At 44.6% G+C, this 24440-nt stretch overlaps 1 protein-coding gene and 1 long non-coding RNA gene across 4 annotated transcripts in view; one reads left to right on the top strand and one right to left on the bottom strand.

Annotated features, from left to right (window-relative positions):
- The window catches only part of PDZD8 (PDZ domain containing 8), an 86245-nt gene extending 83366 nt beyond the window's left edge, over positions 1-2879 (bottom strand). The window contains exon 1 of one of the 2 annotated variants that reach the window (XM_008525730.2): positions 1760-2879. In XM_008525730.2, coding sequence (XP_008523952.2) covers positions 1760-2631 — 872 coding nt within the window. In that variant the 5' untranslated portion in view covers positions 2632-2879. The remainder of the gene's footprint in view (positions 1-1759) is intronic. The other variant, XM_070592008.1, reaches the window with a different exon arrangement.
- Positions 2880-4193: 1314 nt separating this feature from the next.
- On the top strand, positions 4194-7183 carry LOC139079113 (uncharacterized). Of its 2 annotated transcripts, none has more exons than XR_011532451.1 (2): positions 4194-5747; positions 6979-7183. It is a non-coding gene; the product is annotated as an uncharacterized lncRNA (long non-coding RNA). The 2 variants fall into 2 exon arrangements; XR_011532434.1 differs by lacking the exon at positions 4194-5747 and adding an exon at positions 6220-6334.
- The last annotated feature ends 17257 nt before the right edge of the window (positions 7184-24440 follow it).

Here is a 24440-nt window from a genome sequence, read left to right as displayed (position 1 = left end):
TTTAAAAATCTCTTTGAACACAGTAAATGAAAGCAATTTTGCTACATTTTAAATGGTGATGGTATTCAATGATAAAGATGATAAAACTCCTTCAAAGCAGTAAACCTATTAAGGGCTCCATAACTCCTATGCATAATTTCCTTCAGATTTAACTGAATTCCAAGTCTACGTTAAAAAAAAAACCCTCAGAATGATATGCAACCTCACTGCCACTGGCTATTCTGCAAATAATGCCCAATTATAATAACTTAGTCAAATTTTATATCTGAAAGTTACTCAAAAACATCAGAATTTAAGTTGCAAGAGAGTATCAAAATCTGCAACAACTTTTTCTCATGACTTTCTTAGCAACACACTGCTATAAATAAACCTCTCCGTGTTTAAACACTAGAACGCATTTATAATTTCGTCACATATTCCAGAGCTTAAATAGTAGGTTTCATAAAATATGCTCTACTTCGCAGAACAGGAAATCAAACACAGTGAACCAGCAGTTCACCATCCTCTGCAAATCTAAGGAAACATTTCCATTACAAAGTAAATTTCTCCTGCTACTCCACAGTTTTAAGCTGTTACTCTGTGCTATTAGCCTAAACAAAATATAATTAGTAAGGTAAATCTGCCACATACAAGGTCAATAATCGATCCCAAATCCAAACATAAAAACACTTCTGGATTATCTGGGCCACTCATGCTTGAGACGGTGGTAGAAAACTACTGATCTAGAAATATGCAACTTCTACTAAAGGGCACTAGATAAGGCAAATACCAGACTAACATAATTTTAAAATAAAGGACAAAATCCAAAAGGACCAAACATTTGGAAGAACTCGAAATTAAAGGATAGAAAGTGAAATTAAAAATTCAGCTGTTTTCGAAGAAATAGCCATGGATGACCCTCTCCACTCCAACAACAAGCCTCCCCACACCAAAGTGGATGAAGCCTCTAGCCCTACAAAACTTCCTTTCCCCTTCCACTTCTTCCACAATATTACGAACCTCGTACATTAATCACAAACAGTCCACTACATAAAACTAAGCCACAGGAGGTCTTTAAAAAGTTAAAATCGCTACCCATCATTAAAATACTACCCGCAGGGAGACTTCTGGTACTGCGCGGGGACCCTAAACCCACAGAGCTGACCCAGGAGGAGCACAGCCCGGTCTGTACTACAGACCCTACCCCAAAGGACAGATGACGTTACCACACCATGCCCAGGGAACTACGTGTGCAGGCGCCCCACTCTCTTCCAGTCTGCTGTGCAAAGTCATCCTTCACAGTCCACGCTACCTCTGCCCTGAAAGTTGCCAAAGCATCACAGCCAAAGTGGCCTGAAGTTGCAAAACCTAACAGCCCTGGGCTACCAGCACATTCTTCGTGTCTGCACTTTGTAACCAGGAACAATTTCTCAACGCGGCCAAGGGAACGCTGCAGAGCTGCCCTCAATGCAGGGACCACATATCGGAGTAGTTTCTCAACCGTCCCGGAGCCGGCTCCTGGGATCGGGGTGCACTTCGCCTCCACGTGCGGCGAGCCGCGTCCACGCGCGCGGCCAGCACCCTGGGTGCGAAACACACGAAAGAGTTTCTAGATCCTATTCACGACTTTTGGAAGCAAAGAACGTGTGCACCACGGACTCGCCTTTACCTGGGGCCCTGTCCAGGCCTGGGAAGACCCCCGGGCGAGCAGGGGCTGGGGACACGCCTGCGCCCTGCCCGCTTTGCGCGGGCAGCAGCCCGGCCCCCGCCTCCCTCTCACCTGATCTTGTAACTCGGGAGGGTGTGCTTGCGCTTGATGACTTTCTTGAGCTGGTTGACGATGATGGAGGTGAGCTGGGGCATGGGCCGCCCCTCAAACTGGGAGCGCACCTCGAAGTCGATCAGCGGGTCCTCCACGAAGGAGAAGAACCAGTGGGTGAAGGGCACGCGGGTGAGGACGAAGCGCAGCCGCCCCACCACGCGGGACAGCTTGACGAAGAGGTAGGCGGACTTGCCGAAGACCAAGTCCACGTCGATGGCCAGGTGGAAGCCCCCGTTGTACTCCACCTCCGCCTCGAAGGCCAGCTCCTCGGGGGAGGTGGCGGGCAGCGCCTCCCCCTCGGCGCCGTCGGGCTCTCCGGGGGCCGAGGGCACCACGGGCCGGAGGAGCCGGATGGTCTTGATGAAGGGCACGGCCTCGCCCAGGAACACGTCCCGCAAGCTCAGCCCCTCCAGCAGGCGCCCGGCCGTCTTGGTCTGCAGCAGCTCCTCGAACTCCACCTTGATCTTCTTGGTGACCCAGCGGCGGGCCAGCGCGGTGTCCCGCAGCTCCCGGAACAGGAACAGGATGGTGGCGTTGAGGAAGTAGCAGGTCTCCCGCGTCGGCGGGGCGGGGGTCTCGGGGGCCGCGGCCGGGGTCGCGCCGCCCTCGGGGGGCCCGCCCGAGGGCTCCTCAGCCCCGCCGCCGCCATAAAGGTACTCCCGCAGGGCCAGGCCCGGCACCGGCTTGAGGTAGCGGAAGCCGTCGCCCGCGCGGGCGCTCTCGTCCGGCGGCGGCTCGGGCTGTTTGCGGTAAAGCAGCAGGAACTGAGTGAGGAGGGTGAGGAAGGAGCCCAGCACGGCCGACGCCAGGATCATGAGGAGCAGCCCCATCCCGCCACCGCCTCCGCCCGGGCCGCCGGGGCCCCTGCGTCCGCGCCCACAGCGCCGCTTTCCTCACGCCGCCGCCCCCGCTGCCTCCATCTTGAGAACATTGGGCGGCGGGGTCGGGGCGAGCGGCTCCCTGGGCCTCTTCCGGCGGCTCCGGCCGGCGCGGCGCGGCGCGGCACGGCGCCCGAGTCCGCAGCAGCCCGCGGCTCCTCAGACGCTCCCCGCCGCGGCGGCTGTGGCGGCGGCGGGGCGGGAGGGGGTGGAACGGCGCCTCCCTCCGGCCTCCGCTCATTGGACGCACAGCTCGTGACGTCAGGAACGTACTCGTTCCCGTCGGCGTCGCCTGGCAGCCGGCGTCCGGGCGCGCGCACGCGGGTCCTTCTTCACCTCACGGGAGCCCTTCCAGCCCCGCCCCCCACGCCGAAATTCCATTTCCCCGCGATCCACGTGGCTGTCGCTTCTGGAGCCGCTGTCGGGATCTGGGAGGGTAACTGTAGACACCGGTTGGAGAATAAGGTGGCCGGGCGGACATGGCGTGGCGCGTGCTTCATCCCTGTCATCCCGTTATCCTCTAGTGCGCCCATCCTCCCTCATTGGCCGCGGTCCCTGTGTGTTACCTCTGCTGCAGTGTGGTTCTTCCACTCGCGCCCCTGAGAGATGGGCTGGCAGCGGCTTTCCCTGCCAGGCAGCTCCTCGGAGAATCTGAGCTGGCCGTTCGCGGATTTCCCAAACCGAGGAAGAGAGAGAACTGACTGCCTCAGAGACTGCTGTCGCCGACCCTCAATCCGGCCAGCAGACGCTCTGCGTCCGCGGAGGTGGGCCCTGGGAAGGAGGGGACAGAGAAAAAAAAAGGCATAACATGCGAACTGACTTTACTACCCAGGTGGATATTCGAGATTTAAATGAGAAGGAAGTAAAAGAGCCGAGCGGAGGAATGCTGAGGGAGATGAATTCGCCAGATGCTTGGAAGCTGATTAGTGGCTCACTGTCAAGCTCTTGCGGCGGATTAAGCCCCCCTGTTACCACATTTAGTCCGTCTATGAGGCAGTTATTGTTTGCCCCTACCCATTCTACAGATGCGAACACTGCCACAGAGAGGCACAATAAGTTGCCTGGGGTCGCACAATAGAGCCTGGTTTGTCTAACACTAAACTCGAATCCCTTGGTCACTCCTTTGTCTCATGACACTGAGATTGCTAGAGGTGGGAGGAGGCTTATCGGTTCCCTGGTACACGGGGAGGGGGGTCAGGAGAGACTTTAGGGAGCTTTGCACATGACCAAAGCCGGAGTTAATGAAACCAGGTTGCCCAGCACCAATGTTATTCCTCATGCTCTCTGTCTACTTGGTTGTTACATCTTAAATAGTATGTGGCTCCAACCATATGGAAACTACAACAGTTCCATCTCTAATCCTAGAAGGGTCAAATATTCCATACCTAAAAGTCAGGCCAATTTGGCTGGTCCTAAGGAGACAGGGCAACGTTCCTCTCTAGCCCTTGAAGATCTTCAAGCCAGTAATTGTCTTGACTCTGGGTGATTCTAGAACAAAAACAGAATTTTACCCCATTCTGATCCAGCTGGAGCAAGCACAGAACTTTGGAACCAGACCTATCTCATCTTACTTACTCATGCCCGTGTGTAAGACCAGAATGACTCCTTTTCTATGAAAATGTACCGGCTGAGGAACCAGGCTCAAACCCCACATTCCACATCCTGTGGAAGTCCAAAGCCCTGCTGGGATTTCCGGGAGTCCCAGGCAACTTCCGTTCTTGTGATCGCCTCCGGCTCCTGGCTTCTGTTTCTGGGCTGCTGCCTCAGTTCTACACTGTTTCAACCCAAATGGGAAATGTGGACCCTTCCTCGATTATCACCAAAAACCTTATTCATAATACTCCTGCACCATTGTAGAAAATATCACGGAAGCTAGAGGAGGGGTGGAGTAAAGGAATAGTTCCTCACATTACTGAGGTACAAAATCCTCAAACTGTATACTGATTCATCCTGCATCTTAAAATATTCTTCAGCCATCTCCTCTCCAACAAGGAAAGTTGGTGGTCTTCATGGGAGCGAGTCCTCAGTCTCACTCCATCTCGAAGTTTCCTCCCTCCCCTTCCGTCCTCGCGCCTCTTTTTCACTCCTCAGATTACCTCTGGGAATCCCAAATCTTAGAAATCCGTTATACAGGGTCATTTGATTCCCCAGCAAAACTTGTCCCCTGAGGGGTGCACTTCAAATTCAGCTCCAGGAGTTCAGCATTTTTATCTTTTGGGAAGATAAAAGAAAAATACTTTTCCCTTGTGTTAAAAATGGCAACATTCATTGAACTCTTACAATAATAAATAGTAATATTGATAAAGAATTGACTCTGTGCCAGGCACGGTGCATTTTATGTGCCTTATCCCATTTAAAAATCAAAATATCATCAGGTGTTGGCGCTGTCCCTCCACCCCACCCAGGCCTAGGGTAGCCGGTCCAGCTCCCAGCTGGCTGAACCCATCACAACCCACCTGGCCAATCCACTCTGAGTTTCAGCCTGCAAATGTCCACCAGCTCGGGGGCTTTGCTGCTTTTGCTTTTCACCAGGTCATTCACCTAACCCAGGATTTTTTAACTTTGGCACTCTTGCCATTTGGAGCCAGGAAATCCTTTGTTTTGGGGGCTGTCCTGTGCATTGCAGGAGGTGATGCTAGGTTAAGAGAAGCTTGTTATTTTTAATGGCATTCCCTGGAAGAATATAAACCCAGCAACCTTTTAAAAAAATTTATTTATTTATTTATGCTAGTTCATAGAAAATCAAAAGTCTGAGAACCTTTGGCCCCAGCTCTGAAAATCTGTAATTTGGAGTATGTTTTTGAAGGAAGAACTTGTACTTAGCCTGCCTGCTGACCTTTTAATGAGTTTTAAATAACGTCATTGATTAAGCTGCCCCAACAGCCTTCCTGTGAAGTATTCACCTCAAGAGTAAAGGCAGTTGAATGCTGGAAGATGAGATGCATGCAAGACTAGCATTCTCACCAACTAGGAAGAGGCGTGGATCACTTCAGCTCCGAAACTCTGAATCCTTTCTGGTGACCATCAAATAGGATGAGAAAGCCAAAGCATGTGAATATGGAAAGTTTGTGAGTAGCATGAAAACCAGTTTGTTAAAAATAATATAAAATAGTGCAAATATAGCAAAATATGGGGGAAAGCATAGAGAAGTTTAGAATGATTACAACTATTTTTGATCATCCAGCATGTGCCAGGTTCCAGGGATACTGAATGAATAGGACAGAGTCCCTGCCCTCAGGGGTGCCAGGCCCCGGTGGAAGCAGACACACACCTACATATCTGATGTTAAGAGATAATACCAGTATGTTGTGGGAACAGAATCTTCTGGTTTAGGAGCAGGGACAGTTGATTGCCAGAAACAGAAACTGCCTCATGCTAATGTAACTGCAATTGGATTCATGTTAAGGACACCGGCCTGGTGGTGGCGGGGGGAGGGGGGGCGGAGGGGGTGGGTATCTCCAGGAACTCAGCTGCAAGGTGCTTGGCTGGGGATCACTCAGAAACCTAGGAGAGGGCTATTTCTTTCTCTCTAGTTCCTTCTGGCCCTGTCCCCACCCAGTATCTTGTTTCCACATCTCTGCAAGATTGTGCCATTTTCCTCCATAAGGCCTTTGGTTCCTACCCCAAAGCTCCAACATGCAGCCAGCTTTGGAAGGTACCAGCTCTGCACACAAGTCTAGAGGGTCTTCTGTTTCTGGTGCCTAATGTAACCTGCTATTTCAATTTCAAGTGCTGGGAGAGAAACCCCATATGGACTCTGCTAATCCTATCATTTATGCCCAAGGGGCTTGCCTCTTCTGGGCTGCTGGTAGTAGGTAGGGCACCTTCTCCAAGGAGGGGGAGAGGATTGAAGATGAGCATAGATGGCCAATTTTAGTTCAGTAGGGGACAAAGGATTAATTTTGGCTGCAGAAGGTCGGAAGCTTCTTGAGGCAAGTGGAATTTGCATTGGCCTTTGATGATTAGAAGGGCATCCTAACCAGGAGGAGGCCAAAGCTCAGAAGTTGGAAATCCAACAGAGTTTAGGGAATTTGAGACCAGGATGGCTGGAGGGTAGTATGAATAGTGTCAGTGTAGAGAGGAAGGAAAAGAGATGGAGGTAAGACAGTCTAGTAGGCTTGAGCCAAATTATGGAGGGTTTGAATGTCAGGGCAAGTTTGGCTTCTGTTTTGCAGACTTTGTAAAGTCTCCAAAAGTTTTTAAGCAAGAGTGTGGCATTAGCCCTTTTTCTTCCATTGTCTCCACCTGCAAAACCTCAACCCTGGATCAGTCCAGCTATCTACCTCTTCCCCTCTGCAGATATAAATTCATGGTCTTCGTTCTCATTTGGAACCTCAAGACAACCCAGACATTTTTCTCCATCACCCGAGCCAGCATCAACTTGATACCCAGACTCACTCATTTGGTTCAGAACTCAGGTACAGAAGAGGAGTCTTACTGATTGATCTCTAAACATCTCTACATTATTTTTTACCCCTAAGTGATTAAACATTACTGAAACAATTTCTTCTTGTGCTTCTCTCTCTCTGTTTTTGTTTGGTTTGGTTTTGTTTTTATGGCTACTGTTCCTCCATTAGCCCATAAAATTTTGAATGATTCCATGATTCTCTCCTTGGCAACCTTTTTTTCACTCTGCATCCTTTACCTAGGTGATGACATCCATTCCAAAGGCTTCAGCTCACACCTCTCCCACCACAACTCTCTCCTGCCTATTCTTGACACATCTCCAACTCAACTTGACCAAAACTGAATGTCTCCCTTCTGACGGACATGCTGGTTGCCTCTTCTCCTTTTCTTCCTTAGTAACAGAACTCCCATTTTATCAAGAATGACAATGCACCTAGATAAAAGACTCTTATTCCCCAATCGCCCTTACATCTAGATGTGTCCACGTGACTGGTTTCTGATATGTAAGAAGTGTTGTGTAGGACCTTCTGGAAGTGTCTTAGAAGGAATTGACTCAGCTGGAAGCTACACTATTTTGCTCTTCCCTCTTGTTCCTCTTCTATCTGTCTGGAATGCAGTCAGGATTTCTGGAGCTCCAGTAGCTATTTTGGACCATAACTGATGATGAAAGTCATATGATAAAGATGGCAACGCAGACAGATAGACACCTGGATCCCTGATGACTTCTTGGAGCTACCATAGCAGCCCTGGGTTTTCAGTTATATTTAGTCAAGCCTAATTCTAATTGCTTCAGCCTATAACCATCCTTCCCAAGCTGGCTCTTCCTGTGTGTTCCCTACCATTTGCCCACCTGTCCAAACTCTACTTGCCCTCCATACTCCCCCACGTTCTAATTCTGTCTCCTTAGTATATCTCAAATGTGTCCCCACTTCTCTGTCCCCATCACCAGAGCCTTATTTCAGGCCCTCTTCTTTTGCCTTGCAATGACATAAATTCTTCAGTTGTCTCCTAACTAGTCATTCTGCCAGTCTTGCCTCCTGTACTCATTCTCCACACTGTTGCTGGAGTGATCTTTTTCCAGTACAAATCTGATCATGTCACTTCATTGCTAAAAGTCCTTCAGTGGTTCCCCATAGCCATATTAATAATGATGGCTGTCATACATCAAGAGCATAGTAAATGGGAAGCACTGTGCAAAGCACTTCAGAAGCATTTACATTCTCACAATTGCCCCTTGGGGTAGGTACTATCTTCTCCATTTTATGGATGAGGAAACAGACACTTAATGCAGATAAATAACCTGCCAGAGGTCACTAGGCTAATAAGTGGAGGAGCAGAGATCGGAACAATCTCTGGCTAACCCCAAAGCCTCTCATTTTAGGGCAGTGTTCCTGTGGGATACAGTCCAAGCTCATTAGCACGGCAAGCCATCCCCTTTGTTATCTGGCCTTTCCTTGGACTTCAGCCTCCTCTCTCACTACCCTAGAAGTAGATTTTGAGGATATTATCGATGAATTTGCTTCCATTAAAGCTAGGAAAGTAAAATTATAATAAACTCTATTTCGGGTACAAACAAAATGTTTAAACTTAATGTGAACTTTAACATACCTACTATTTAGAGTTTCAATACAGTTTGACCTACTTTAATGGTCAGGAAAAAATTAGCCGTTAAGATTTAAAAATGTGTATTTAGGGATTCACATTTTTTCCTTTTGTCTCAGGAGCCAATATTTCTTGGCAAGAACACTGTCAGATCCTCTCTTTATTCAAAATCCTGATATTTTGTTTATCATAGATTTCATGTGAATTTTTGCATTTTAAGATGTTTCATTATATGTTGTTTATCTTGACGATTGGGCCTTTTGGCACCTCCTTAAATATGTGTCCAAAGTGAGTATCTCACTCACCTCACCCTAGTGCTTGCCCTGTTCATTAGCCAAATGGAGCCGTTTGCAGACACACAATGATCTGTCTTACTTCCCCTACTCTTGTCATTCGTGCTTAGCACATGGTGGGTACTCCATAAATATTTGTGGATACATGAATAATGCTTTTCCTTTTGACCTTAACACCCTTTGGTTTCTCATCCCTCCACCCATTGCCTGAATAACTCCTACTTGGGCTTTTTCAAGACTGAACTGGAATGTCACCTCCACCAGGAAGCTTTCCCTAACTGTCCTTGCCCCCTTCCCTCCTGTGCTCCTCAAAGTCTGGGTTAGGAGCTTCTCCAATTGCTCAGTGCACTTTGAACTCACCTTGGAAAAGATATTTCTTACCATGTTCTAAGATTCCTTGTTACTCGCTCTGAATCGTGACTCTACCTGTGAACTCCTTGAGAGCAAAGACCGTGGCTTTCTCACTTCTGTATCCTCAGCCCCTAACACACCCATAGGGAGCATGCTCATAGGATGGATGGATGGATGAATGAAGGAGATCATTTTAAGATATAATTGGCAGCAGACTGCAAGGGGAGTCTGTATTGAAGCAGGGTGAGACTTGTGAGGAAGCTTTGCCAGAATCCAGGTGAGAGTTGATCAGAGACTAGACTAAGGCAGTGGCAGTAGGTTGGATTTAAGAGACATTTTAGAGGAAGAATCAGTGGAATTTGGTTGAAAATTAAGTGGATGGAGAAAAAGAACTCAAAGCCAACTAAACTTTTGCAATTGAGTGAGCAGGAAGATGGGAGTTCCATTAACAAAGACGGGAGGTGCAGGAGGAGCAAGCTGTATGCCTGTCACCTCCACGGGCACTGACCCAGAGAAGGGGGAGGACACCTACAGTCAGATTCTTATTAGATAGATGAGGCCTTAATTGGTATTGTTCATTGACATCCTAAATTGTTCTCTAGACCGTTCCACTTTTCTCCATCCCCTGATGCTACACCAGTCTGGGCCATTGTTATCTTTTCCCTAAATTCCTGCCACTGCCTCCTGATTGGTCTGCCTCCAACTTTCCTCTCCTTACTTTATCCACCATTCTGCAGCCAAACCAAGTTAAGCTACTCTCTGATTAAAATCTTTCGTCAGCTCCCCATAGCCTTGTGGATGACGTGCCGATTCCTGAGCATGATCTCTCAGGCCTGTCACCATCTAGCCCTTGCCTACCTCTTCCACTCCACCTCTTAGCATTCTCCCTGTTCATGGCTGTGCTTAGCCTTCCTGAACTTGTGATTCCTCTTTGTGCCCTGCTCTTTCTCTTATCTCTAGGCCTTTTCACGTACTACTTCTTCCACCTGAAACTCTCTCCCTCTTCCCTTTGCAGGCAATCACTACCCTTCAAGTCTAAATATTCCTTTCTAGGAGACTTCCCCCGAACCTAGCCTAGATTTGGCCCCCTGATGTATGCTCATATAACATCCTGTTCTTTTCCCATCCTGCCAGTTCCCTCTCCAATATCCAAAGGTGATAACTAGAGCAGCAGTGGCCATCTTATAAAGAGGATAGATGCGACACACAAAAGATGGTTAAGCAGAAAGACAGAAGAAGCTTGAGTCACTGATGACATTGAAGCTGCAATGACACAACTTTGCAATCCCCACCTCTGGACTTCTTTTGCATTACAGAAAAATGACCTTTAAGTTGTCAAGCTACTATTTCTCAGGTCTCTGTTACTAGCAGCCACATGCACTCCTGATGTAGTGTTTGTCTCGCTCTTTTGTCATCACTTGTACAATAGCTGTCTTGTAACGCACAGTCTTTCCCAGTCCTCAGCACAGGTCTTAGCACAGAGTAAGTGCTCAACTGATATTTACTAAGTGAATGAATATATTTACATGACATACTCTCCACTTTTGATGAGAAGGAGCAGCCCTATTCTTCTCCTGAAGCTGTGAGACCACTTGTTTGAATGAAGATGCTAGGGAAGAGGAGCGCTGACCCCAGAATGCCCCATTAGACTGGGACAAGAGGCACTGATACTGGCTGTGCTCCCCTGGCAAAGCAGGGGAAGGTACCTGTGGGGGAGAGTAACAGGTGGCAGCAGCAAGAGGCTTGGAGATGGTAAGTCCTTGAGATCTGCTAGTGGATCCAGAAGTACTGTTTGGAGAGCAGTGTAGCTGTTGGGGCCACATGGCACACTCACTTCTCTTCTTTATTTACATTCACTCCTTAGGTGACCTAATCAGCCTCCTGGCTTTAGATACTATCCATATGCTTATGCTTCTAAATGTGTCGATGCAGTCTGGACCTCTTTCTTGAACTCCTCTAGAAAACTCATATACCCAACAGCCTCATGGACATCTCCACATGGGTGTGAAATGACTTACTGTGAGCAAAACTGAACTGCTATGAGCCCTATACTAGTTCCTCCAGCAGTCCTCCCCATCTTAGTTAATGGTGCCTCTGTTCTTCTGGTTGCTCAGGCCAAAAGCTTTGTGGGGTGTCCTTGACTCCTTTCTTTCTCTCATATCTACGTGGACTCTGTCAACAGCTCCTGTTGGCTCTACATTCAAAATACATTTGGAATTTGACTATGTCTTACCAGATGTACCATCCTGGTTCAAGCATCATCTTTGGCCTGAATTAGTGGAGTGGTCTCCTAAGTGGCCTTTCTACTTCTGTCCTGTCACCCCAGTTCAAACACAGAAGCCAAAGTCACTATGTCAAAGCGCAAATTTCATTGTGTCACTCTTCTGCTCAAAACCACCAATGGTTCCTATGGTGGGCAGAATAATGGCGCCCCCAAAGATGTCCACCTCCCAATCCCCAGAACCTGTGAGTATGTTATGTTACACAGCAAAGGGAAATTAATTTTGCGGATGGAATTAAGGTGGCTAATCAGCTGACTTTAAGATAGGGAGATTATTCTGGATTATCCAGTTGTGCCCAATGTAATCATAGAGTTCTTAAAAGTGGAAGAGAGATGCAGAAGGGAAGATCAGAGTCATATGATGTAAGAAGGACTCAACCCATCATTACTGGCTTTGAAGATGGACAGGGGCTAGAAGCAAGGTATGTAGGCAACCTCTAGTAGCTGGAAAAGGCAAAGAAATGGCTTCACCCCTAGAGCCTCCAAAAAGAAATGCAGCCCTGCCAACACCCTGATTGCAGTGCAATAAGGTTAGGCTTTTGACCTCCGGAACTGTAAGATAATACGTTTGTGTTGTTTTAAGCCACTAAGTTAGTGGTAATTTGTTATAGCAGCCATAAGTAACTGATACAGTTCCCTCTCTCACTCAGGGTAAAGGCAAAAACCAGGAGTGAAATCCAAGATTCCAAATGACCTGGCCCCTGTTACCTTTGAGGCCTCATCTCCCACTTTGCACCTTATTCATTATTCAGCCCCACAGCTTTGTAGAATGAATGTGTGATTTTGAAACACTTCATTTTCCAGAAGAAAGAGAGGAGAGGTGACTTGCCCGTGGTCCCCCAACAGGGACTTGAACCCAGGACTCCTGCTCAACTACCGGTAGGTTACTATCTCTAGTGCACTTAGCTTCCACTCCAGCTTCCTCCCCCAGGAAGTCTTGTGGTTAAGTCTGCCCTGGCCACCTACCAAAGTGTTTAAATTCCCTTCCAGTGAGAGAATCTTTATGGTGACCATATTATTCCCTGCCAGAAGAGTTCTTGCTGTGTGAAATTCAAATGACAAAAACATTTTCCTTTTAAAAGGCAGAGAAGAAATGTCCAGGGCATCATATTACACTGATCAAGACAGGCAAATTCCCTAGGAGGAAAAGACAGGCCTGGCTTTCCTTCAGCCCAGGAGGTTGACTGTGTGAATTCCTGTTCATACCCCAGGATGTAGAGTGAGCTACATGGAAACCTGGACACATTGCTAAGTGTTGTTGGCAGTATCAATGAGTGCAAATGGCCCTCCTTTTGGGCTGACCTGGCATTTCTCTTTCCAAATAAGAAGGTTTGATTGGTTAGCTTGTGGCCACTGAGTAGAGGGCCCCACTGGATGTTTGTGCTGAGTCACCTTGGAGCTGATCAACTTCCCTTGTGTACATCTGATATGTGTTGTAGGCTGTTCTGGGTCTGATCTCTGGTCCAATCAGCTCTGGCCACGAGAGCAGAAGTGGCTTCCCCTACAAAGCTTGTGGGTACCAGCCTGGCAGACACTGTAGGCCTATTATGTTGTTTGGATTTTTTTTGGTCTGGCATTCTTTTCTTTTGGGAACTTCTTCTTCTAGGTTGTTCTCCTGGGGTTCTCAATTCCAGCCCTTCCCCCAGCCTCAAGGATAGGCACATGACCCATGTCTGGCCAATTTATAGTACCCAATTCCTTGGACAATAATGATTGTTCTAGAGAGGATGCTCGTGGGATCTAAGCAGGGACAATCAGAATCCAACGGGAAGAACAATATACAGACTGAAGGAAGTAGACTCTCTCTTTCTATTAGGATGTCTAAACTAGGAGAACGTGAATCTGGAGCTGCCCAGTGGAGAGCTCTTGTTTGTGCAGGAAGCTAAACAGAGTCAAGCAAAAGTGAGAAGCGCAAGGAGAGATGGTTCTTGAGATGGTGAGTCCCTGGTCAAGTGCTGCAGGCTCTGTTTTCTGTTGTTTTTTCTTGGATTATCCTGAGCCACCCCACTGCCCTTCCCGCTATGTGAACCAATATGTCCCTTCTTGCTGTATAGAAGTCTTATATTGTGTTTCTGTCACTTGCTCCCAAAGGAGTCTGGCTAATATGGGGGCTTAGGTGGAAAGAAACTGATGGGCCCACCTGTCACAGACAAGAGAGGACTTAGAACCCATTCCTGCAGAGATTAATGCTACAATTCCCTCAAAGGGGGTCTTTAGAGAGCCTGGCCTGGGACATCCACAAAATGTAAGTAAATATTTGGCTCCTGAAAGTTCCTCATTAAAATCAGATCCTCATTCCTTGTCCCCTTCCCTCTTAAAACACTTTGGTGGTTTCCATGGCTGTCAGGACAAAGGCCACAATCCTCAGCAGACCTTCAAGGCCTGACCTCCATGGTCTGGACCAGGGGTCTGCAAACTTCTGCTGCAAAGGGCAGAGAGTAAATATGTTAGGCTTTGTGGGCCAGAACATCTCCATGGTAACTACTCAGCTCTGGCACTGTAGCTGAGAGAAGCCATGGGCAGTAAGTAAACAAACGAGTGTGGCTGTGCTCCAATAAAACTGTATTTATGAAACTAGACAGTGAGCAGTAATTTGCTGACTCCTGGTCTAGAAGGTCTGGAACTTTGCCCCCTATTCCCAATCCAACCTCACTGGTCTCCTCTCAGCATCTTCATGCTCCAGTCCACAGGGTCCTTCCCTCACAGGGCTCCCAGCCTGGCATGTTCTCCTGAACTTTTGTATGGGTAACCCCTACTATCACCTAGATCACTGTTCAAAGGTCACTTCCTCAGGGAAGTCCTCCCTGATACCCTGAGACAGGCCACATTCACCTAGACACACTTTCCTAGGGCACTCTACCTCTCCTTCATGGCATTTTGTATCATAGTTGTAATTTTCAGTATTTTCATGTTGATTTACTGTCTTCTGTTAAAAAACAAAATTCAGCTGAGTAAACTTTAAAGATCTTATTGGCTTTTCTCAATGATTAATGAATCGGGCAGTGTCCCATCTAGCAGATAGAAAGGAGCTCCAAGAAGCTGTACAAAATAAAAGCCTTTTATAGGCAGAGGGAGTGGAGACAAGGAAGTTACACCAGCAAAAAGCACACTGGTTGTAGCAAGGGCACTTCCCTTAAGGGGACAGCAGGGTCTATCAGGCAGAATACCTCACTAGTGCTGACCAGGTAGTTCCTGATTGACTGGTTTAAAGATTCCATTTCTGGGAAAGACAAAACTGTAATTAAAGTAAGCATTAAGTGTCAGTTTGGTGATATAGGGCTTAGCATAAGTGACACCATGTGGGGCCTGTTTTGTTTTTAACACTGCCCACTAGACAGAAGGATAAGGCCTTGTCTGTTTTGTTTAGTACCTAGCATAGTATTTAGTGCACAGTGGTACCTAAATATGTATCTTCTTGAAGAAAGAGAAAGAGAGGGAAAGGAGGGAGAGGAGGAGAAAGAAAGAAAGAGGGCGGGTGGAGGGAGGAAGGAAGGAAAGAAGGAGTCAGTCCTCTGAATTAGCCTGTTAAATGGCTGAACATTCAAGAGTTACCAAAATCAATGGGATATTTTTCTTGCTTGTGCATTGTTGAAATCAGGAGAAAATGAAGAGTTGGCAATAGAGGCACGCCTCCTTGCCTATTCAGACATTTGGTAGCCTTTGGTGCTTGGGGATGTTCCCTGGAGGTGACGTCACATCTCTAGTCTAACTGTGGAGTCAGTGGGAACGTCTCCTTGCAGCCCATTCTCCCAGCATCCTGACTCTCCCACGTTGCCTTCTGTATGTCCAGGTTCCGCATAGGGATGCACATCAAGGTCACCTCTCCCACAGTGCCCTTTCCCAAAGTTACTCAGGCCTTCTTGGGTCAGATCCCAGCTCCAGGATTTAATGGTTGTATGAAGGTGAGCAAGTCATTTGAACTCTCTGGGCCTTAGTTTCCTCTATGTAAAATGAGGATAAGAAAATTACCTGTGACATAGGGTTACTGGCAGGATTTAATGAGATAATACGTAGCAAGCACTTAATATAAAATCTGACACATGATTAGTGTCAAGTTAATTGTTATTAGTAAATTTTAGGAAAAAAATCTGAGTATCTGATTGAAGTAATCAGGCCCATCCTTAAAATATGTGGGGTCAGGGCTTGAGTACAAATGGTCTAAATGTTTGAAAATTATAAATCTAGCTGTTAAATAAAAGTTGTCTTCTCCCTTTACATTGACAAATATGGCTTCGTAATGGACAAATTTTTTAAAAACTGGAAAACTCTAGTTTTTCTATGACTGAAAGTTGGCAAAGTGTCAAAGACAACTGCGTTTAGTTATTATTGTACATGTGCTATTGATGGCCCAAAAATATTTATGTCATAACAAAGACTTCTGCTTAACCCCCAGGAAATCCCTGGAATGAATGGAGTCTTAGAAGGCAATTTTGAGCCAAGGAGATGAGCAACACCTTGTGCCCTCACTGCCCCTTCCTGCCCACCACACATCGCAAGAATGGGGTCCTTCAGCCCGGCGTGCTCTTCTGACTCCGCCCTCTATACGCTTTTGCTTGCAGCAGTAGAGCCACAATTGTTGAGTAACAAAAAACCTAGCAATCAAATGTTTTGATTCTTTATCTCCTGATTGATAGCAGAGTTTCAAGAAAGTACTTTGACAAGTAGCTTAATAATAAACGTATCAAAAGAAAACACAACTGATGAAAGAAGGATAAGACATTGATCTGCAGAAAATGCCAACACTATTATTTTATTTTATTTTATTTTATTTTATTTTATTTTATTTTTAGGAAGTTTAGCCCTGTGCTAACATCTGCTGCCAATCCTCCACTTTTTGCTGAGGAAGACTAGCCCTGAGCTAACATCCATGCCCATCTTCCTCTATGTTATATGTGGGATGCCTGTCACAGCGTGACTTGCCAAGTGGTGCCATGTCTGCACCTGGATCCGAACCGGTGAACCCCAGTGTGCACTTTAACCACTGTGCCACCAGGCCGGCCCCCAACACTATTACTTTAAAGTCAGAAAAAGATCACTAAGATGTATTTCTCTTAAATGCCTACTAGAAGCCTTTTTAAAATAAAGGTACCATTAATGGGCACCCTACAACAGTCTAGGCACTTGAATAAAAACTGAAGTAAGTATAGAATTCCCATTTTACAGAGAGGAAATAGAGGCACAGAGAAGCTAAGCAGTTTGCACACAATCACACAGCTACCAAGTGGCAAGGGCAGTATTCCAAGCCAGGTTCATTTGTGTCCAGATTCTGACCTGGTGACTACCATGGCACACTGGCTCTTTGCTCCCCTCACATCCAGAGGAACCAAATAATCAATGTTAGTAAAGAAAAATTCAGTAGGACTCCTGGCTGACCATCTTTCTCCTGCTTGCTCTTTAGGTTCCCCCAAAAACAACTCTTATTAACACTGTGCAAAGAGTTGATAAGCATGAGTTGAAGTGTTAGGTTATAAGATGTTGTAAAGCAACACTTACTGACCCACCCTTTCCTCTTGGGTAAAGACCTAACCGCTGAACTGAACTTTGAAGTACCTCTTCCCTCTAATTACAGTGTTGGCTTGCTTCATCTTACTTTTGAAGACCAAGGAGCTTTACAAGGTTCCTGCAAGTTGAAAAAGTGCCAACAGGGCCTTGAGTAGTGAGATGGGGACATGTGTTTTAGTGCCATGAAGATATTGACAGTCTCTTTATGTTTTGTCAGTATCTTTATGGTTAATGAGATTTTTTAACAGCTTTCTTGATCTATTTTTCGCATACCAAAAAATTCACCCATTTATAGTGTACAGTTGATTAGTTTTTAATATATTCAGAGTTGTATCACCGTCACCACAATCTCATTTTAGAACGTTTTCGACACCCTAAAAAAAAAACCCATACCCCATAGCAGTCACTCTCCATTTCCTCCCACCCAACCCCAGGCAACCACTAATTACTTTCTGTCTCTGTATGTTTGCTTACTCTGGATATTTCATGTAAAAGGAATCAGATAATATGTGATTTTTGTTACTGGCTTCTTGAACTTAGCACATTTTCAAAGTTCATCCATGTTATAGCATCTACCAGTATTTCATTCTTTTTTATGGCCAAAAAAATATTCCATTGTATAGAAATGCAATTTGTTTATGCATTTATCAGTTGTTAAACATTTAGGCTTTTCCACTTTTCAGCTGTGATGAATAATGCTGCTATGAGCACTTGCGTACGAGTTTTTGTGTGGACATGTGTTTTCATTTCTCTTGGATATATGCCTATGAGCACAATTGCTGGGTCAGATGGTGGCTCTGTATTTAACTCTCTGAGGAACTGCTAGTGTTTTTCAAAGCAGTTGTGCCATTTTACATTCCTAACAGCAGTGTGCGAGGGCCAATTTCTCCACTTGTTTGCTGTCATTTGACATCTTGATTTTAGCCATCATGAAGGATATGAGGTACTATCTCATTGTGGTTTTGCTGTGCATTTCCCTAATGTCTAATGATGATCTTCTCTGGAGAAATGTCTATTCAAATCCTTTTTCCATTTTTAAATTGGGCTGTTTGTCTTTTATCATTAAGTTGTAGGAGTTCTTTATATTTCCTGATACAAGTCCCTTCTCAGATATATGATTTGCAAATATTTCCTCCCATTCTGCTGAGTTTTCTTTTCACTTTCTTGATAGTGTCCTTTGAAGCATAAAAGTTTTTTAATTTTGATGAGGCCAAATTTATCTGTTTTTTCTTTGGTTGCTTGTGCGTTTGGTGTCACACCTAAAAAACCATTGCCTAACCCAAGATCATGAAGATTAACTCCTATGTTTTCTTATAGAAATTTTTTAGTTTTAGTTCTTACATTTAGGTCTATAATTCATCTTGAATTAATGTTTGTGTGGTGTGAGGTAGGGGTCCAACTTCATTTGTTTTCATGTAGATATCCAGTTGTCCCAGACCATTTGTTGAAAAAGACTCTTCTTTCCACCATTGATTTGTACCCTTTTCAAAAATCAATTGGCCATAATGTGAGAGTTTATTTCTGGACTCTCAGTTCTATTCTATTTATCTGAATGTCTATCCTGTGCAAGTACACACTATCTTGATTATAGTAGCTTTGCTGTAGATTTTGAAATCAGGAAGTGCAAGGCCTTCAACTTTGATCTGATTCAAGATTGTTTTGGCTATTTTGGTCCCTTGCATTTTCATAAGAATTTTAGCATCAGCTTGTCAACATCTGTGAAAAAGGCAACTAAGATTTTGATAGAGATTGCATTGAATCTGTAGATCAATTTGCGGAGTATTGCTATCTTAACAATGTTGAGTTTATCAATCCATGAATGTGGAATGTCTTCTCGTTTATTTAGATCTTTGATTTCTTTACATAATGCTTTGTACTTTTCAATGTAGCAGTCTTGAACTTTTTTGCTAAATTTATTCCTAAGTATATTATTATTATTATGCTAATATTAATGGGATTATCTTCTTTATCTCATTTTCAGGTTATTCGTTGCTTGTCTACAGAGAGACAATTGATTTTCACATATTGATTTGTATCCTCCCACATTGCTGAACTGGTCATTAATTCAAAATTTTCTGTTTTTTTAGTGAATGCCTTATGATTTTCTATATACACAATCATATCGTCTGTGAATATAGTTTTACTTCTTACTTTCCACTCTTGATGCCTTTTATTTCTTTTTGTTGCCTAATTGCCCTGGCGAGAACATCTACTACAATGGTGAACAGACACGGCAAGGGAAGGCATCCTTTTCTTTCTTTTTTTTTTTTTTTGAGGAAGACTGGCCCTGAGCTAACATCCATGCCCATCTTCCTCTACTTTGTATGTAGGACACCTGCCACAGCATGGCTTGTCAAGTGGTGCCATGTCTGCTCCCAGGACCTGAACTCTCGAACCCCGGGGCCGCAGAAGTGGAACGTGCGAACTTAACCACTGCGCCACCAGGCCGGCCCAGGCATCCTTTTCTTCCTGACCTTAGGAGGAAGGCATTTAGTCTTTCCCCTGTAAGTGCGATGTTAGTTGGGGGTTTGGGTAGATACCTTTCATCAGATTGAGGAAGTTCCTTTCTATTCCTAGTGTGTCAATACTTTAAGTATTTACTTCCATATCTTTAAGAATGTGCTTGTATTGCTACTTTTAATTTTTTCAGTTTTAGGCTTTATCGCTTGAGGTCTTAATACGGAAGAAGATTTAGCTTTTCTTCCCCCACAGTCCAATTCACACATTAAAATTACAATCTACTTTTGATGAGGTCAATATTTAGGTTTAATGTTATTGCGATCATATATAACTGTTTTGACTTGACTTGTGTGGTAAAGTAAATACTTTTCCTTTTCTGTATAACTTTTTATATTCTTTGGAGGTAATTGTTTGGAGGTGATTGTTTTGTTTTATCATTTCCTTGCTTTTCTAAGTACCTAATATTAATTCAACCTCAATCCTCCTGCCAGTTATCTCCACTGCCACTCAGTACCTTCATTCACAGTGTCTTCTTGAAAGTGTCCCTTCTGATGGGCTTTCATCTGAACAAGTAACTCTCTACATCTAATACATAGTGTCATCCAGGGGCCTCCCTCAATCACCATCTTGGATTCCCTTGTCCTCTCTCCTCCTTGGAATGTCCTTTTTCCTATCTTTCATGTCTTCCTCGTTACTATTTACTCTCTCATTTTAATGAAGCACATTTTCTAGTACCTTCCAAAGAAAGAGTGTGTGAGAGGTAAAATTTTGAGAATTTGCATATCTGAAAATATCTTTATTTTGTCTTCATACTTGGTTAATAATTTGACTGGGTAGAGAAATAATTTTCCCCTAGAATTTTGAAGATATTGCTGCACTGCCTTGTAGTGTTGTTATTGGGAAGTCTGAGACATTTTTATTCTGTTTCTTTGCATGCGACTTGTTTTTGTCCCCTGGGAGCTTGTAGGCTCTTCTCTTGGAACTCCTGGAGTTCCAAAGCGTTACACTGATGTGCCTCGGTGAGAGTTTCTTTTCACCCATTGTTCTCAGTACTCATAGGCTTTCAACCAAAAGCACATCCTTCTGTTGATGGCTTGGTTTTCTCTTCCTGGACCTCCTGTTATTCAGAGGTTGGATCTTCTTGTTTCCTCTGCTAATCTCTTCCTCTTTCTCTATTACTTTCCAATTCTTTTTGCTTTGTTTCCTGGAGTAGTCCTCGACTTTATCTTCCAAACTTTCTGCTGAGTTTTTAATTTCTGATGCAGTGCTTTTAATTTCCTGGAGATTTTTGTTTCTGTTTTTTGCATCTCCTCCCCTGTTTTAACAGAATCCAGCTCTCGTAACAGGATGCAATATCGTCTAACTCTCTGAGTTAGGATTAGTTTTGAAGTTGTCTTCTCTCTGCATAATTTCTTCTAGGTAACTTTTTAACCATTTGTTTGGTGTCTGCTTTTATATTAGAGCTTTTCTCAGCCGTTGGGTAATCCTTGGTTGTCTGCACAAATTTAAGACAGGTGGGCCAAAAAGCTGACGGGATCTTTGAGTATGTTGGTAGGCTTGTAGATTTTGAGCTTTGCTGTAGAATGATCTGATTCAGCCATTCTTAGGGTTGTATCTTTACACCTTTCCTCTTGGGCAAGTCAGATTCCCCAGAAAATGCTCTTGGATTTTCCTGCATTGAAGGAGTAGACCAGAATGTCAGGGTTCTGGGAACTGAATGAGGGCAGAAGTCAGGAGGAATCTCAGAAGTCCGTATACATACGTTTATTAATTATCCATGTTTTTACTACAGTACTCCGGTCCTCAGTTGTGTTTTACACTCTCCAGAATTATACCTCCCGTCTCTGGCCAGGGTGAGAAAGGCCATCACCTGGAGTGAGAGAAGATCTAACTATTTCTCAAACAGCTTTCAACCAGTCCTCCTCATTTTAGTCTCCCACCTTCACCCTCATTTCTAAAGGTACTTGGTGCCACCACTTCCTGAATCTTCTGAATTTTCTCCCTATTCCACTATATAGGTTGGCTCTTAGCTGTCCCTACTGCCAGCATAGGATTTGGCTTTCTTGTGTCTGTTAAGTTAGTTAAAACTCATCCATAGGCTCTCCAGAATTTTGATATTGTCTCCTAACCTACTCTCCCTGTCCTTGTGGGTTTAGATCTTACAAAAAATTTCCTTAATAAGTTTTAAGTGAGATTTCAGGAGGAGGAAAATTAGGGGCCAGCCCAGTGGCATAGTGGTTAAGTTCGTGTGCTTTGCGTTGGTGGCCTGGGGTTCACAGATCCTGGGCGTGGACCTACACACTGCTCATCAAGCCATGCTGTGGTGGCATCCCACATACAAGATAGAGGGAGATTGGCACAGATTTAGCTCAGCGACAATCTTCCTCAAGCAAGAAGAGGAAGATCAGCAATAAATATTAGCTCAGGGCCAATCCTCCTCATACACACAAAAAAAAGCAGGAAAATTAGATGCTTGGGATAAACCCACTATCTTTACCTGGGGATCTGATAACAATCTATTTTCAAATACCAAACGAAAAGTGAATGAGTGTAATGAAGGCCTTTCTTTTCTTCCTACTCCTTTGTTCTCTTGGAGTCCGTTACTCTGTCCTCTCCCAACTTATGTCTTACATCTTTGATTATTTATTCTTGGTTTTCTTGGCTGCCTTCTCTTCCTCTCTCTGTCCCCTAAATAAGAGGGACCTCTAGATTTTCATCCTCAGGACTCTTCTCCAGCCTTTCCATCCTTCAGGTCTTCAAAAACCATCATCTCAGAGTAGTCTTCCCAGACCATGCTTTCTAAGCTGCTCCCCAACCCCATTACTCTGTCTCATTTCCCTGATTATTCCCTTCATAGCACTCCTCACTCTCTGAAATTGTTGGTTAACTTGTTTATTCTCTGTCTCTTCCACCAGAATGCAAACTCCATGAGGGCAGGAACTGCATCTGTCTTGTTCAAACAGTGCCTGCTGGATACCAAATAGGTATTCAGTAGTACTGTCTGGACCAATGAGTGAAAGATCTGGCCGTCTCTATTTTTCTTCACTTTTCGTCTTATACGTCTTCCCTCTCTGCTCCCATATTCATCCTGCCTAACCATTAGCAGTGTCCTTCCTTTGAATACTAAGACTTTACACCTCAGGGCCTTTGCAAAAGCAGTTTTTTCATAATGGAGTGCCCTTGCCTTCCTACCAGACTCCCTCTTTATTTTGAAGACTATCTACCCCCTCCCAGGCATTCTGACACCCCTTCCTTTGGACCTCACTGTTTTTGGTACATACTTCTATCCTTTTTTTAAAAAAATTATTTTATTGAGGTCTTATTGGCTTATAACTGTGTAAATTTCAGGTGTACATTATTATATTTCAGTTTCTGTATAGACTGCATTGTGTTCACCATCAGTAGTCTAGTTTTTATCATCACCATACATATGTGCCCCTTTACCCCTTTTTCCCTTCCCCCACCCCTTCCCCTCTGGTAATCACTAATCTGCTCCCCTTATCCATGTATTTGTTTATCTTCCACATATGCGTGAAATCATACCATGTTTGTCTTTCTCTATCTGACTTACTTCATTTAGCATAATAACCTCAAGGTCCATCCATGTTGTTGCAAATGGCACAATTTTGTCTTTTTTATGATTGAGTGGTATTCCATGGTGTGTGTGTGTGTGTGTGTGTGTGTGTGTGTGTATACTACATCTTCTTTATCCATTCACCTGTTGATGGGCACTTGGGTTGCTTCCGTATCTTAGCTATTGTGAATAATGCTGCGATGAACATAGGGATGCATAAATCTCTTTGAATTGTTGACTTCATGTTCTTTGGACAAATGCCCAGTAATGGGAGAGCTGGATCATATGGTATTTCTCATAGTTCTACCCTTGACTTTGTCACTCCTTTAAATTGCTAATACGCCTGTCATTCCAACTAGACTGTACTTCTTGAGGGCAAGGACTGCCTCTTATCTGTCTTTATACCTCCAAGCCCAGGAATTCAAAGTGTGTTGAATGAATGACTTGGATACATTTGGTATATGTGAACTCCTGTGGGTAGAAGAGCACACTCAGATTTTACAACCATTAACCCTGGAAGGCACATCCATGGACGTGTTTCTTATACAAACTGAAGAGGAGCTTTGGCAATTAATGGACTCGTTGATAGGTATTGGTTTATTAAGAGACTTGTCAGGCTTTACACATATGTATTTAAAAGACATCCATTTGAGGACCTGAGTTTTCTTGAATGCTTGACTGCATTAACCAAATAAACCCATGGTTATCAAAACTCCTCTTTTCCCGGAACTCTATACAAATCGACCTAGACGCTCATTCAAACCCCAGGAAATTTTGTTCTCATCTGCACTAAAGCTGCTTCCTCAAACCACACTTGGGCTCTGAGACCTTTGGATCAATAGGTGGAAGATGCTCATGTGTTTCAGATGTTTTTACCCTCACTGGCTCACTTCCTGGCTCAGACCGAAAAAATATCTTTGGACTGAAGACAGTGCAAGAGCTGGCTATGGACATTGATCTTGCCCAATTTAGACCACATGCATTTTTATAGTCATTCCCATCAGCGTGAGAGTAATTAAGACTCTAGACTGATGAGGGTACCATCCTTTCCACAAAATTGCTGAGCTGAGCAGAGCTTTCTTCCATGTTCTTCAGTTACCTCAAAGGTCTAGGGGCACGGGGTTAGGGGTGGATCCCTTTCTTAATGAAGAGGAGCCAAATTATCTCTGACAGAGGACAGTTTCCCACCACAAGATTTAATACTCCATTCATGTGTTCTAATGAATAAAACTGACACATATTTTCAATGTAATATGAGGGTTAGGAATCTTCTGCTTTTAACTGTTCCACA

The sequence above is a fragment of the Equus przewalskii genome, chromosome 1, assembly GCF_037783145.1.
Source record: "Equus przewalskii isolate Varuska chromosome 1, EquPr2, whole genome shotgun sequence".
Classification (NCBI taxonomy): Eukaryota; Metazoa; Chordata; class Mammalia; order Perissodactyla; family Equidae; genus Equus; species Equus przewalskii.
The sequence above is the reverse complement of the archived record's forward strand: the minus strand, read 5'-3'. Positions and strand labels throughout refer to the sequence as shown.